General features: G+C 36.4%; 1 protein-coding gene across 4 annotated transcripts in view; it reads right to left on the bottom strand.

Moving 5' to 3' along the window:
• Positions 1–13,583, bottom strand: part of LOC150087322 (laminin subunit gamma-1-like) — a 327,255-nt gene that overhangs the window by 61,687 nt on the left and 251,985 nt on the right. For all 4 annotated transcript variants that reach the window (XM_090371124.1, XM_090371125.1, XM_090371126.1 and 1 more), the window contains 2 exons: positions 6,988–7,125; positions 6,661–6,838 (listed from right to left, as the gene is read on the bottom strand). In XM_090371124.1, coding sequence (XP_090227250.1) covers positions 6,661–6,838; positions 6,988–7,125 — 316 coding nt within the window. The remainder of the gene's footprint in view (positions 1–6,660; positions 6,839–6,987; positions 7,126–13,583) is intronic.

The following is a 13,583-nucleotide window of genomic DNA, read 5'->3' as shown; positions in this document are numbered from 1 at the left end:
TAGAATGGGACGTAAGCAGTAGTGTATTAATGGCAGCATATAACATTGGATCATCGTGTTTATATTTTTTATGTGTAGTTAATAAAATTGCATTCTTAATCTCTCTATTTCTTCTTTAGCTTCATTATTTCTGCATTAAATATAAATCTTTCTAGATAATGGAAAAATCGAAATAATCGTACCTTGAATCCCTGAACGTGCCATTATTCTGAAAGTCTACTGTATATGGCTTCCACTATAAACAGCATAATATGACTCAGAATGGTGTGGTTCAAATGGGAAATTTCACATGAAATACATCTGATTAACAAAGGTCTTACTATTTGTATCAAACTGTGTTATGTATTTGGAGCTATATTCATTTATTGCTAATGTATTTCTGTGTGTCTGATGTAAGGAATGCATCAATATTAAGTCAAAACTGAGCATACTGTTGTATAAGAATGAGTCACTAAAAAAATGAGTAGATGCTCTGGAAATTAACAAACCTGGGCCTCACTACCATGGGTCCAGCACAATTTCAAGTGAAAGTCTCTCAGATCAGGCTCTTGACACTGACTGCTCAGGTTCCAAGTGAGGTAACCTTTACAGGGGATTCAATAACTGGGAAAAAATTTAACAAGAAAGAAAGATGAAATCGAATCAAGGTATATCTCCAAGGTGCAAAAATTTATATTACTGTACTAACCAGCTACAAGTTTTAGGAGAGATAAAGGAAATATAGTTATGGATATTGGGACTAACTAAGATAAAACAAAAAGGAACTTAAAACTAAGTTTCAAAATGTCATGCTTGAAACATGCTTTACTACTTGCCCATTCAAGTTGCCTTGAATGGACAAGTAAGTGGGACAGCTTTATTATGGGTAACTGAGTTTACCTATTACTGAATATATGTATATTAACAATACTCCAAGCAGGATCAGCTTTTTGAACTAAATGGATAAATATGGTTGTTATTTATTCCATCATGTCAATGAGGGAACAGTGGGCTCAAATGTTCTTGGCTTCGTTCTCACCAAGGAATAGGCAGTATCAAAGATATAATGGGTACAGGAAGATGTTATGATAGTACAGGTGATAGCTTCAATTTGGGGGGGGGGAGGGTTATGGTGTTTTCATGGGATTTATCCTGGAAGCAGCAGTCCTGATTTCAGCAATTAAGCATTGTTACTGGGATGGGGGGGGGACACCCCAACATAAAACAACTAGCCCATTCTAAACATACATTTAAATATTAGTTTGAAAGTGAGAAATTTTGATAACTATGATGATTGTGAAATGAATTATAAAAATGTAACTCTTAAAGTAACAGTTAAAATTAATTGGAAACTTTATGAAACATTAAGCAGGCATCTAAACTCATTTATCTTGACTATATTAAACTGAACCACTGTATACTTGTACTATGGTTCAGTTCTCTCCTTTTGCAGAATTTTTTCAGTACTGAATTATAACATTTCATTTCTAAATGTGCAATTCAAAAAGTAGCTTTTTCTCTATGGAAATAAGGTTTAAACTGTTCATTCTTTCCAGAGTTTCTGTAAAGAAAAAATAGTATAGGTCTGTTTCAAAACAGAACATGATTGCTCTCAACAGAAGAAAAACTGTGGATGGAATTGTTGCAGTTAACCAAGCACCAGTGATGATGAACAGCTTTATAGGTCCACCAGAAAAATATCTGTTGCATGTTAACCACCTAATGAGATTAGTGACTCCTCTATCTAGCTACCTAAATACACACAAAGTTTTACTTGAGTAGTTTTGGAAATGTTGTGTGTTGTTTTTGCAGAATTATCAACCACTTCTCACTTTTTTTTTTGTTAGTTGTTGGCACATCGGCTTCTTTGGCCATAATGCACCTACCAAAGTCTTTGGATTTTACTCTGATCCAAGCCCGAGGCAGGATTCAAACCCGCGACCTTTGGGTTGCCAGGCAGGCACTTTACCCACCTGGCTAGCCCGGTCGGTTTGTCTCACTTCTCCTTATATGTGGTACAGGTAGATGTACCAATTAAAAATTGATTTGCTCATATGTAGTATGTGCATTGTATGTTTTGAATGCAAATAGGGTATCTGATAAATTATCCTAGCATTATGTGATTTACTCATAAAATTATAGTTTTTTCTATAATCATAATTTGGCTACTATAATTGGCTTTACTTCCATAAGTTCAATAATATCAATATGTTAGTTAGTTATTTGATTTTTAGGAGCATTAGCAACTAAGGCCATATTGCTCCGGGATATGCGGTGGTCATTCGCTGACCTTTCCGCATCCTTCGTATTTAGTGGTGACGGGCTCGAACCGCGGTCTAATCAAGAAGCGTGGGCTACGCACTGCTGCTCCTTCCCACCTGGCTACGGAGGCGCCTATATCAATATGTATGTATATTACTTTTTCTATGTATATAGAAAAATTTTATATGTATGAAATCTTCACCTGTGCATTTATGCACAGGTGAAGATTTCTTTTACTAACATTAGGATGCTTATCACTCCTGTTACTAATATTTTGATGAACTAACATTTACTAATATTTTGATGAACTAACATTTACTAATATTTTGATGAACTAACATTTACTAATATTTTGATGTATTATGACTACAATTCAAAAATCACACCATTAATATTAATATCGGTCATTGCTGCAGCCCCGTCACCACCAAATATGGAGGATGCGGAAAGGTCAGGGAATGACCACCGCATATCCCCGGAGCAATATGGCCTTAGTTGCTAATGCTCCTAAAAACCAAATAACAAATAACATTGCTGCAGCGGTCTGCAGGCTTAACTGATGCTTTGTGCATTTTTCTCATTGACACAGGCAAAACTTGCCTGTGTCAAACATGGGCATGCCCAGTGGGGAGCTGTGAATATTTAACAATGGGCTCGCAGTTTTGCCAAACTTTTTGACATAAAACATCCTTGGGAGTACGTAGCAAGTAAATTTGATCAGTCATGGAAGTGACATCATCATCAGTGGCTTCCACCATAGGTGCCTTCCACACTCCCATCACTAGTCTGTGCCGAGCACTCACTAGTAATGTGATTAGAGTGTGTGATGCATTTTTCGTGACCAGTACAATATCTAGAGTTTTAATTTTTAGAATTTTTGAATAGTATGATGTCAAAATCATACTTCCTGCAATTACTACTGCAGTAAGTATGATTGCAACAAAACAAATATTTGTCAATAATTTCTCTTTTCATCTCGCATTTTCATTAAATTCCACTGTTAGGATACATATGTCATTTCAACTACAAGATCGGGTAGCTCAATCGATGCCATTTTTCAGAGACATTTAGATACGTTGCAATCACAAGTATGTCTCTTACTTTAATTATCATAAATCCATTGTATCTTGTCTTCCAGAAATTTTGAATGATCAATAAAATATTTACAATACAAAAGCTCTTTTATTTCATAATCAATATATATACAAAACAAAATACCTAAAAGAAACGTGAAGAATGTTTCACATAAAACCATCTACCGCACATTCTCAGTGCACACGCCCCTTTTTTTTGCAACTAGGTAAATATAATGGATACATTTTTTCATGATAAAATTTTAATATTGCAAATAAAAAATAACATGAAATGTTTCCCATATCACAAATAAAATAAAAACTATCACAAAACATTCTACAATATAAAAACAAACTATTCTCGAAAAGATGCACAAAAATCACAGATTACATGAAAAAAAATTATACAAATATTCAAAAAAAATTAATTTTTCTTGAATATTTGTGTAATAGTTTTTGCTATATAGAATTTACTTCTTTATTAATATTTCTTGTCGATCTTCTGCTTTGCTCAATAGCTAAGCGATGATTATGGAGGAAAGATTTGACGTAACGATCCAGATCAAATTGAAGCAATGGATTTCTCTGTAGATTTATGGTCATCATACCTGCAAGGTGTTTAATTGTGACCCTTCTTTTGTTATAATATTATTCATTATGCTGAAAGCTCGCTCAGCTTCATTACTGGTAATTGCAATGGTTTCAAGGGTATTTCTGGCTTTTATAATTAAAAAGGGAATTTCACTCGATTTTAAAGATACTGTCTTCGGCAATATCTTTAAAATCATTAATTTTTATTTCATATTTTATTAGAAAACTTAATTTCTTATTATTCATCTTTCATGCCATGTAGATGAAAGTTCTTCCATATTCCATGACGGGTAGCATATGTTTAAAATTTCTTTCAATTCCTCATCGTCAATGATATCATTATTTTCTTTATTTAATTTAAAATTACTCTGTTGCATTAATAACTGATCCTTTAAGGATAAAACAATGCAGTTTAATAACTTGTCAAGAGGTAATTTTTGAATGTCTTACTTTTGATTTCTTCAGATTCTTTCGACTTCAACATGCTCTCAATTTTAGCTTCATAATCTTTAAAATTAGCAGTAGCATTGAGAGTTCAAGTAATTAATTTATCTGCTATTACCATATGATGCTGTGACTTTATAAAGCTTCTGAAAGGTAAGAGAGTTCCTGCAGGATGTCGATCATTTGTGCTAAATTGTTAAGAAATTCCAGACTTAAATGTCAGTTTAATAATTCTGAATGTTTAACTTCGATTTAAAATGTTTGCACAAAGCGGGGATAATTCCTCCAAACCACAATTGCTGTCTGCAAGATACAAGGTGCCCATCATAGCGCAAACACACAACTGGTCTTTATAATTCCACATCAAGTTCTTTAGCAATCATCCTTCAATCACACTGGTTTTTTTGAGATTAGTGACATAATGCATACAGTTTTTTTTTTTTTTTTAATTATTGCATGTATGCCATTATATTTTGGAACATTTTCTTCACAGTGAAGGCATCGAAGTTTCAAAATCTGCCAACATTTCATCTTCAGAAAGTTTATTTAATATATCAGTAGCCCTCATTTCCCCCCTTCCCATCAACATTGCTACCGTTACTAGCAGTTCTACCATAGTTAGGCTCATTATGGCCATGTTGTCCTTATGCTGTAAAGCCCCCCCAAACAAACAACAACTGTCACTAGTTGTTTGAATACTGTCCAAAATGTTGGAATCACTAGGATATTCAGCTACTGTGACCACGTAAACATAGACACAAGAAATTTACTGAAAGGCACTTCTCCAAAAAACAAATGACTGTTTGCCAGAGTAAAGGGGAACCACAACACAAGTTGACCAGAGGCTATTATCCATGTCAGGAATACACCATAATCTTGTGACTGGTTATGGAAACCATATTGATTAGCGCGACTTCTTGGTAAGTGGGACAGGTGGTTGCATTGGCTGTACAGGCGCCGCTAACATTGCAGAACAGTAATCCCTTTCAACCCTTAATTCGTGCTGCCTAAATTGCCTAAAGCCACACTTTAGGCAATTTAATGGGAACAATGAGTACAGTGTTACGTCTCTCGTAATTCATTCGTTACATGCAAATTTTCTTCATTCTACAGAAACTATTTTAAATGTAACTACCAAGGGGAATTCAAAAAAAAATTGCTATAAAGAAATTCGTTAAACAGAGGTCTGACTGTAATTAAATCAAAAATGAAGCAAATTTAAAATACATAACTGGTCGATGGTGCCATTAATATGGTGGGGATGGGGCCCCACTGTAGTTTCAACTGTGGATACTCAATAATTGAATTCGGGATTTCATTTGTAAAATAAATGATCGTTTCAACGATGGGCTTGCAGATTTTCAAAAAAAATAACAATGGGCGCTCATGAGCCCAGTATAGTTCACCACTGGGCATGGCCCTTATATAAAGCAGAGTGATATTTTCATGGAGGTTTGAAATTTTGTTAAAAATGAAAAATTCATACTTAAATGCTTTAAAATATTGATTTGATCTTATTTAAACTTTACTGTCCAATCAATATTAGAGGCTGACCGGGCCAGCTGGGTGGGTAAAGTGCCTGCCTGGAAACCCAAAGGTCGCGTGTTCGAATCCCACCTCGGGCTTGGATCAGAGTAGTGCAAAATCCTTGGGAGGTGCATTATGGCCACAGAAGCCGATGCGCCAACAATGAAAAAAAAAAAAATATATATATATATATTAGAGTAAAATTGTTCGTAAAAATCAAATCAGAATTTAAAAAAAAATTAACAAATATTAAAAATCTGTAAATAAAGCCTGTCATTACCTTTTTTTTTTTTTTTTTTTTTTTTTATAGAATAATATTCTATACTTCTATATATTTATCACTGATTTGATTATATCAACTGCTGGATTTGAATTCAAAAAAACTTCAATTTCAGCTTTTGTTAGCCCAAATCACACATTGAAAGTTCAACTAATCTCCTCCAATTTTTGAAGCTATTTTTGTGCTATAATCTATTATGAACCTACATCTATAGTTAGAAACATAGATAAGAGATGGAAGTGCTTACTGGAAATAATTTCAAGATGATTACATTATTCAAATGACCTTGAAATCAGTCTACTGACTGAAAGGGATAAATCCTCTTATTCTGCATGCATTGCTATTCAGAAAAATTAACAGAGCACTGCAACATATCATGTTCTTAACGTAGTAAGTATTATATGATTAGTATTTTTTAATGACTAATTTTTTCTCACCCCCCCCCTTTATGAAAGGATTCAATTACTGGGATCAATTTCATAGTCATTTAAAATTTCTGCTCACCTCTCCAGCAATTCTAGCTGCATCATTTTTAAATCTTTGATCATCAACTTCAGGAATAACAACAGAATTTGAATCAGTATAGATATCTAGAGAATTTTCATAAGCATCTTTTGCTTCTAGCTGGGCATCATATGACAATTTTTTTGTACGTTCCATGAAGTCTGTGGTATCATCCAATCTAAATAGAGAGAAGAAGTATAGAGACAGAAAAAATTCCTCAGCAATGTAGATAAATGTGCAAATATTACCTTCTGAGAAGTGAACATCAATACTATCTGATCGTAAGTGTGCTGGATTACTTGCTTTCAAAATTTTCCTGTCACTTACTTCTTTCCTAGCTTGTAAACATCACTACTGAGCTTCTCCTGTGAGTCGATAGCATCTCTAGCCAGCTGGTAAGCTTCAGATGATGTATTCAGAGCTTCATCAGCGACACCTTCAATTAGGGCTGCATCTTTTTCTTGCCTGTGTGTAAAATAAACATTTATATACATATTTAAAAAAATAACACTTCTCACATTATTAAAAATATTCACTATTCAATGAAACAGATTAAAATAAATAAATAAATAAATATGCAAGGCATTATCAATCCACTGCAGGATGGAAGTCTCCTCAACAATTCATGTTGAAGGAAATGGACCATAATCTGCCACGCTGGTCCAGTGCAGTGCAGGTTGGCAGATCGATCGTATTTAGCAGTCAGGGATTTGAAACCCAGTCTACTCAAAGAGCATGTGCTACTGCACTCCCACTCCTGACCACTTGGCTACGGAGATTAAGAATGCAAACTGTTAATATAGAATCCACATTGTTCCTTGAGGCTTGTCACAGACATTCTCTCAGGTATAACAAGCCCTAACTTGTCATACCTAAGAGAATGACAAGAAGCCAAAGTGGACAGAATTTTAGGGAAGTCCAGTCATTCTGCAACAACTGAATCCTCTGCTTGGAGCTTCACAATGGCCGGACTGTTAATAAACCTGGGTATAACCTCCATGTCCAAGTCCTGAAACACTGCACCTAGCATGCTGGAGGTGACCATCCAGGTGTGAACCAACATTAGCAGATCAAGGTGTAGCATCCACACTACAGAGTAATGCTGCCTCTCTATGTTACAGAAGACCAGACAATTCTACATGATAGATGACTCTCAACCAACTGGTGCAATACAATCGCTTTTCTTATTGGAGGCTTGAAGAGGTGAAATCCATGTTCAGGATCCAGAGAAAAGCTCCAGCAGCTTCCCATCTCTTTCATCATGCCCTAGATTAATGTCTTTTGAGGTTATGATGGGCATCATGGCAAGATTCACTCTTTGTTAAATTTGAAGAGAACAGCTCTAAAACAGTGTTTGCAGGCCAGCTTAGATAGTCCACCAGAATGAACCTACTGATAAAATCTCTGAGGCATCTAGATCAGCTAGTGTATAATCTCGCTGTCTATACTCTGCTGGATAGTGTCTTGAGCCTAAATAGTGTGTATGCAGGGGACATTATTGAGGCCACATTAATTCAAGGAGCTGGGTATATTTGTGCTGTGTGTAATGTCATATTCAAAAATTTCATTACTTCAAACATGTCACCCCCACCCTTTCTTTACTACTGAATTCATTATGAATAATCAAACAAGAGAACAAACTTATCTGTGAAAAGATCTAAACTTCCCAAACACTCATTTTACAAATATACATGGTCTCAGTTCCAAACTCAGTGATGTCCATTTCCACTTAGTCTGTCAAGCCATCCACTTATTTGCTTTTTCTTTTTTTTTTTTTTTTTTTTGACAGAATCCCAATTATTGATTTCTTTTGCTTCGAAGTTGGTACCTGTGTATATGCCCACTCTAATATTCCCTGTCATAAGACTTTTTAATTTTGAATCTTCTCTTTTTGACATTCTCTGGCTTAAAATATTTTTATCCCATCTTGTTAAATTTTTCTATTGCCTCTATTGATCTCCCAATTCCACTAATCACTTGGAATGCTGACTTCCTTTCTTTGAAACTCAACTTTCTCCATGCTAACTTTCCTAACAATGAGGTAATTTTACCTGGTGATTTTAATATGTTTGTAACTCAAGCTGGCTTCAGTTTTCTAGAAATATACACACAGACACAGCTGATCAAGATGCTGAGGCTTTTGCAATTAATAATGATCTTGCAGAGATCCAGTTTTTTCTTCTTATACTAAAAATAAAATCTGTAAATTACGTAAATTTACAGATAACCAGAACCTGTGCCTCAAAGACCAAGTTTTCCATACCTAAATATTCTTTGCAAATATGAGATAGCATGACGTTTATGTTAATTTATTTATACTTTAATATTTTCATTTATTTATTTATATATACACTGCAGTTTATGCACTTGATTCTAATAGCAGTGTACTTTCTATTTTGGCATGCATAATATGCAGAAAGAGGAGTTAGTCTCTTTTCTGTTTCCTGAATACCCTGAATACTTGGTATACAGGAAACAGAAAGTGTAAATTCACATATTTTAATTGAATATGCATCTTTTAATATTCAATGCCATCTAACCTTTATGCATCCAACTGAGCTCTACACACTCAGATTTTATTAGACATTCTCATAGTCTGAAAAATGAAGTGCCAATAGATATAGCATCTATCAGACACCACAGGAGCATCTGCATTTTAGTTCAAGAGAAAAATGACCTTGTAAATTTTAAGAAACACTACGAAAACATTACTTATTTTTATTAGTTTCTCTCATTTATTTTTGTTTGATAATTTTAGAGTTTAGCAAATCATAATTTATGGATCACTATTTTCAAATCAGTAAAAAAGCTAAAAGTTAATTTTTTTAGAATTTAAACAAAAAGAAATATCTCTCACAGGTGTCATGTGAGCATCTTGTTAAATTGAACATGCAAGTGATGGAAGGTTAAGAAACATACAGCAAATATATGAGTAAACTGCTGCTTATTACTGTAAGACCAGGGCTCAACATGGAAAGGATGCACATGGCTGGTCCTAGAGTTCAGGGAGGCTGGGGTACAAAAATTAATGTTGGGGCTTGGTCGTCATTGGAACTGGAGGGTCCCCTTTTCTTTGAATTAGGGCCATTTCCAAATAGAGACTTAGGTGCATTGTGGCCCTCCCCTTAGAACAGGCCCTAGAAACTATTTTGGTTTGTCATCTGTTTTGTATCAATAATTAGAAATAAGATATTTTATTAAAGGATTCTGAAAAATTTTTCATTTCAAGCCCTATGCAAAACTATACTGTATACAGGCCTGGAGGCCTCATTTCAAGAAGGATGTAGAGCTGCTGGAACGAGTACAGAGAAGGGCAACAAGATTAGTGAATGGAACAAAGGGGGGCTCTTACGAAGAAAGGCTTAAGTTTTGTGAATTACAGTGTCTGGAGACTAGGCACCAGCGAGGTGATCTGATAGAGGTGTACAAAGCCTTGAATGGTTTGAGCATGCTCAATGCTGATGGGATTCTTCCTCTTGTTCAGAATCACCTGAGAGGGCATAAATTCAAATTGAGGAAAAACAGATGTAGGATAGATGTGTGGAAATTTGCTTTTAGCCAGCGGGTGGTTGGTAGGTGGAACAGACTTCCATCCCTTGTCGTGGAAGTTGATAGCCTAAATAAGTTTAAGGCTCAGCTGGACAGGTATTTCGAACGAACAGAGGGGTGAAGTGGAAGTGGTTAATTTTTATTTATTTATTTTACTTTATTTTGTTTTTGGCTGATGCTGCATAAGCTTGCTTTCTTGCATCAAATGCCTCTACTAATGCTAATGCTATAAAAGCTCAATGAATTTAGGACAAAGACCTCATGCTATCGTAGCTATAAAACTTTATTGTAAGGGAAGGGCAGAACCTCACTTTATACAGTTTGTTACTTGAGTACATTGATCTTGTATTGTGAAGAAATTTTGTCAAGTTTCCTTGGTACTACACTATGCACTTTGCATAGCACACGCTTCTTGATTAGACCGGGGTTCGAGCCCGTCACCACCAAATACGGAGAATGCGGAAAGGTCAGGGAATGACCATCGCATATTCCGGAGCAATATGGCCTTAGTTGTTAATGCTCCTAAAAACCAAACAACAACAACACTATGCACTTTAAATAAAAAGCATTACTCCAATGGAAAAGTAAACTGCTGTTTCAATATACTTTGTAGTAAATATGGATTTCAATTTACCGTATAAGGTTTCCAATGACAGAAGAACAGATGGAAAGAAAACAAAAATGTAAAGACTAAAGCAAACCAAAGGAAACAGAAGAGTGCACATGCTACACAAAAATTTCTCAACCTCAATCTCCAGACTCACTGAGCTTTTACCATTTTCTATCTGGAATACATGGATGGTAGCATTTAGCATTAGCATTAGTAGAGGCATTTGATGCAAGAAAGCAAGCTTATGCAGCATCAGCCAAAAAAAAACCCACTTCCACTTCACCCCTCTGTTCGTTCAAAATACCTGTCCAGCTGAGCCTTAAACTTATTTAGGCTATCAACCTCCACCACAAGGGATGGGAGTCTGTTCCACCAACCAACCACCCGCTGGCTAAAGGCAAATTTCCGCACATCTATCCTACATCTGTCTTTCCTCAATTTGAATTTATGCCCTCTCAGGTGATTTTTCTGAGCTAGAGGAAGAATCCCATCAGCATTGAGCATGCTTAAACTATTCAAGGCTTTATACACCTCTATCAGATCACCTCCCTGGTGCCTAGTCTCCAGACACTGTAATTTGCAAAACTTAAGCCTTTCTTCGTAAGAGCACCCCTTTGTTCCATTCACTAATCTTGTTGCCCTTCTCTGTACTCGTTCCAGCAGCTCTACATCCTTCTTGAAATGAGGCCTCCAGACCTGTATACAGTACTCTAGGTGTGGCCTGACCATTGCCTTATACAATGGAATAATCACCTCCTTATCCCTGCTGGAAAAATTCCTGTATATCATTGACAATGCTCCATGAGCTACTCTTGCAGCCCGTCTGAACTGCTCAGAGAACTTCATATCTGCCTGCACAACCACCCCCAAGTCCCTTTCATTCTCTACCACTGTCAGTGTAGTACCACAGAGTTGATACGTTGCTCTGGGGTTGCTGTTTCCTATGTGTAGTACTTTACATTTGTCAATGTTAAACTTCATTTGCCACCTCTCACCCCATCTGCTCAACCTTTCCAGATCCTGTTGCAGCAGCATAGTGTCAGTAGTGTCCTTGACAACCCTGCCAACCTTTGTATCATCTGCAAACTTGGACATTAAGCTTGATATACCATCATCAATATCATTTATAAATACAGAAAACAATAATGGACCCAACACTGAGCCCTGAGGGACTCCACTAATAACATTAGTCCACGATGAGCAGTGTCCATTGATTACCACTCTCTGTCTTCTCCCCCTCAACCACCCCTTTATCCATACCAGCAATTTGCCTCCAATGTCACACTGCTCCAATTTGTGTAGTAGTCTTCCATGTGCAACAGTATCAAAAGCCTTTCTAAGATCCAAGTATATAATATCAAAGTTATTCCCTGCATCCAGTTCTTTCGTGACTGCATCATAGTATCCAATCAAATTGGTCAGGCAAGACTTCCCCTTAACAAAACCATGCTGTGTCTGAGCTATAACTGAAGTCTTGTCTAAATGATCCAGCAGTGCTTCTTTAACCAGTGCCTCCATTAATTTTCCTGGAACAGAAGTTAAGCTCACAGGTCTATAATTACTTGTGTCAGCCTTTGATCCTCCTTTGTGAATTGGGGTCACATTTGCACATTTCCAGTCTATGGGTACCTCCCCTGAGTCCAAGGAAGCTCTCATAATTATGGCTAAGGGTTTGCTTACTTCCTTTGCTGCCTCCTTTAATATAACTGGATAGATCCCATCCACCCCGGGTGCCTTTCTTGTGTTTATCTTCAACAGTTTCTCCTCCACTTTACTCCCAGTTATTTCAAGATTCTGTAGCTTACTGCTAGAGTTGAATACACCTCTGGCATTCCCCTTGCTGAATAACTCCTCATGTGTGAATGTTGATGCAAAATATTCATTTAGTTTGTTAGCTACCTGAGCAGGATCATCAACAGTTGACCCATCAATATCAAGTGGACCAATCTGATTCATCCCCTTCCTTCTAGAGTTTACATAAGTAAAGAACTCTTTGCTGTTTTTCTTTGCATCCCTTGCCAAAGATTTCTTGTAATCTGCCTTCGCCTGCCTAACCTCCTTTGTAACTTGGTTGCATATCAACTTGTATCTATCATAGGCTTCTGTGTCATGTGTTAATTTGTAAGTATCCCATGCATTTTTCTTCTCTGCCATATGCCTCATTAGTTCATCTGACATCCATTTTGGCCTAAACCTTGAACAATATTTCTTAGTTGGTATGTAAAGCCTAGTAGCTTCCAAGATAACTTCTTTGAATGCTTCCCATTTTGAATTTGCTGTTGGTAACATCATCAGTTGGTCCCACTGTATAGAATTTAAATAGTGTCTCAGTCCATCGTAGTCGCCTTTACAGAAGCAATAACCCTTCCCTTTACCCCTAATGGTAGTTACCTCTTTGAGTAAATCCCACTTCAGCACACTGTGATCACTGCCACCTAGTGGTTCATTTATCTGCAGATTCTTAATGCATGAAGAATCACTGCTGATAATCAAATCAAGAGTATTACTCCCTCTAGTTGCCTCCCGAACATGCTGATGTAGAAAACAATCATCCAATAAATCCACAAAAGTCCTGCTAGTGTGTGAGTAATGAGCCCCCAAATTCCAGTCAGTATCTGGGAAATTAAAATCTCCCATTATAAGACTCTCTGATTTACTGGCCCACTCTATTTCCCTGTACAGTTCCTTATTATACTCATCAGAGTCATTAGGCCTATAGCACACTCCTACTCTCAATTTTGATCTCCCAATGCTTATGTCACAC

This window comes from Mastigoproctus giganteus, chromosome 4 (genome assembly GCF_048544385.1).
Source record: "Mastigoproctus giganteus isolate SK-2022 chromosome 4, ASM4854438v1, whole genome shotgun sequence".
Classification (NCBI taxonomy): Eukaryota; Metazoa; Arthropoda; class Arachnida; order Uropygi; family Thelyphonidae; genus Mastigoproctus; species Mastigoproctus giganteus.
Note: the sequence above shows the minus strand (reverse complement) of the source record. Positions and strands in the feature narration are given on the sequence as shown.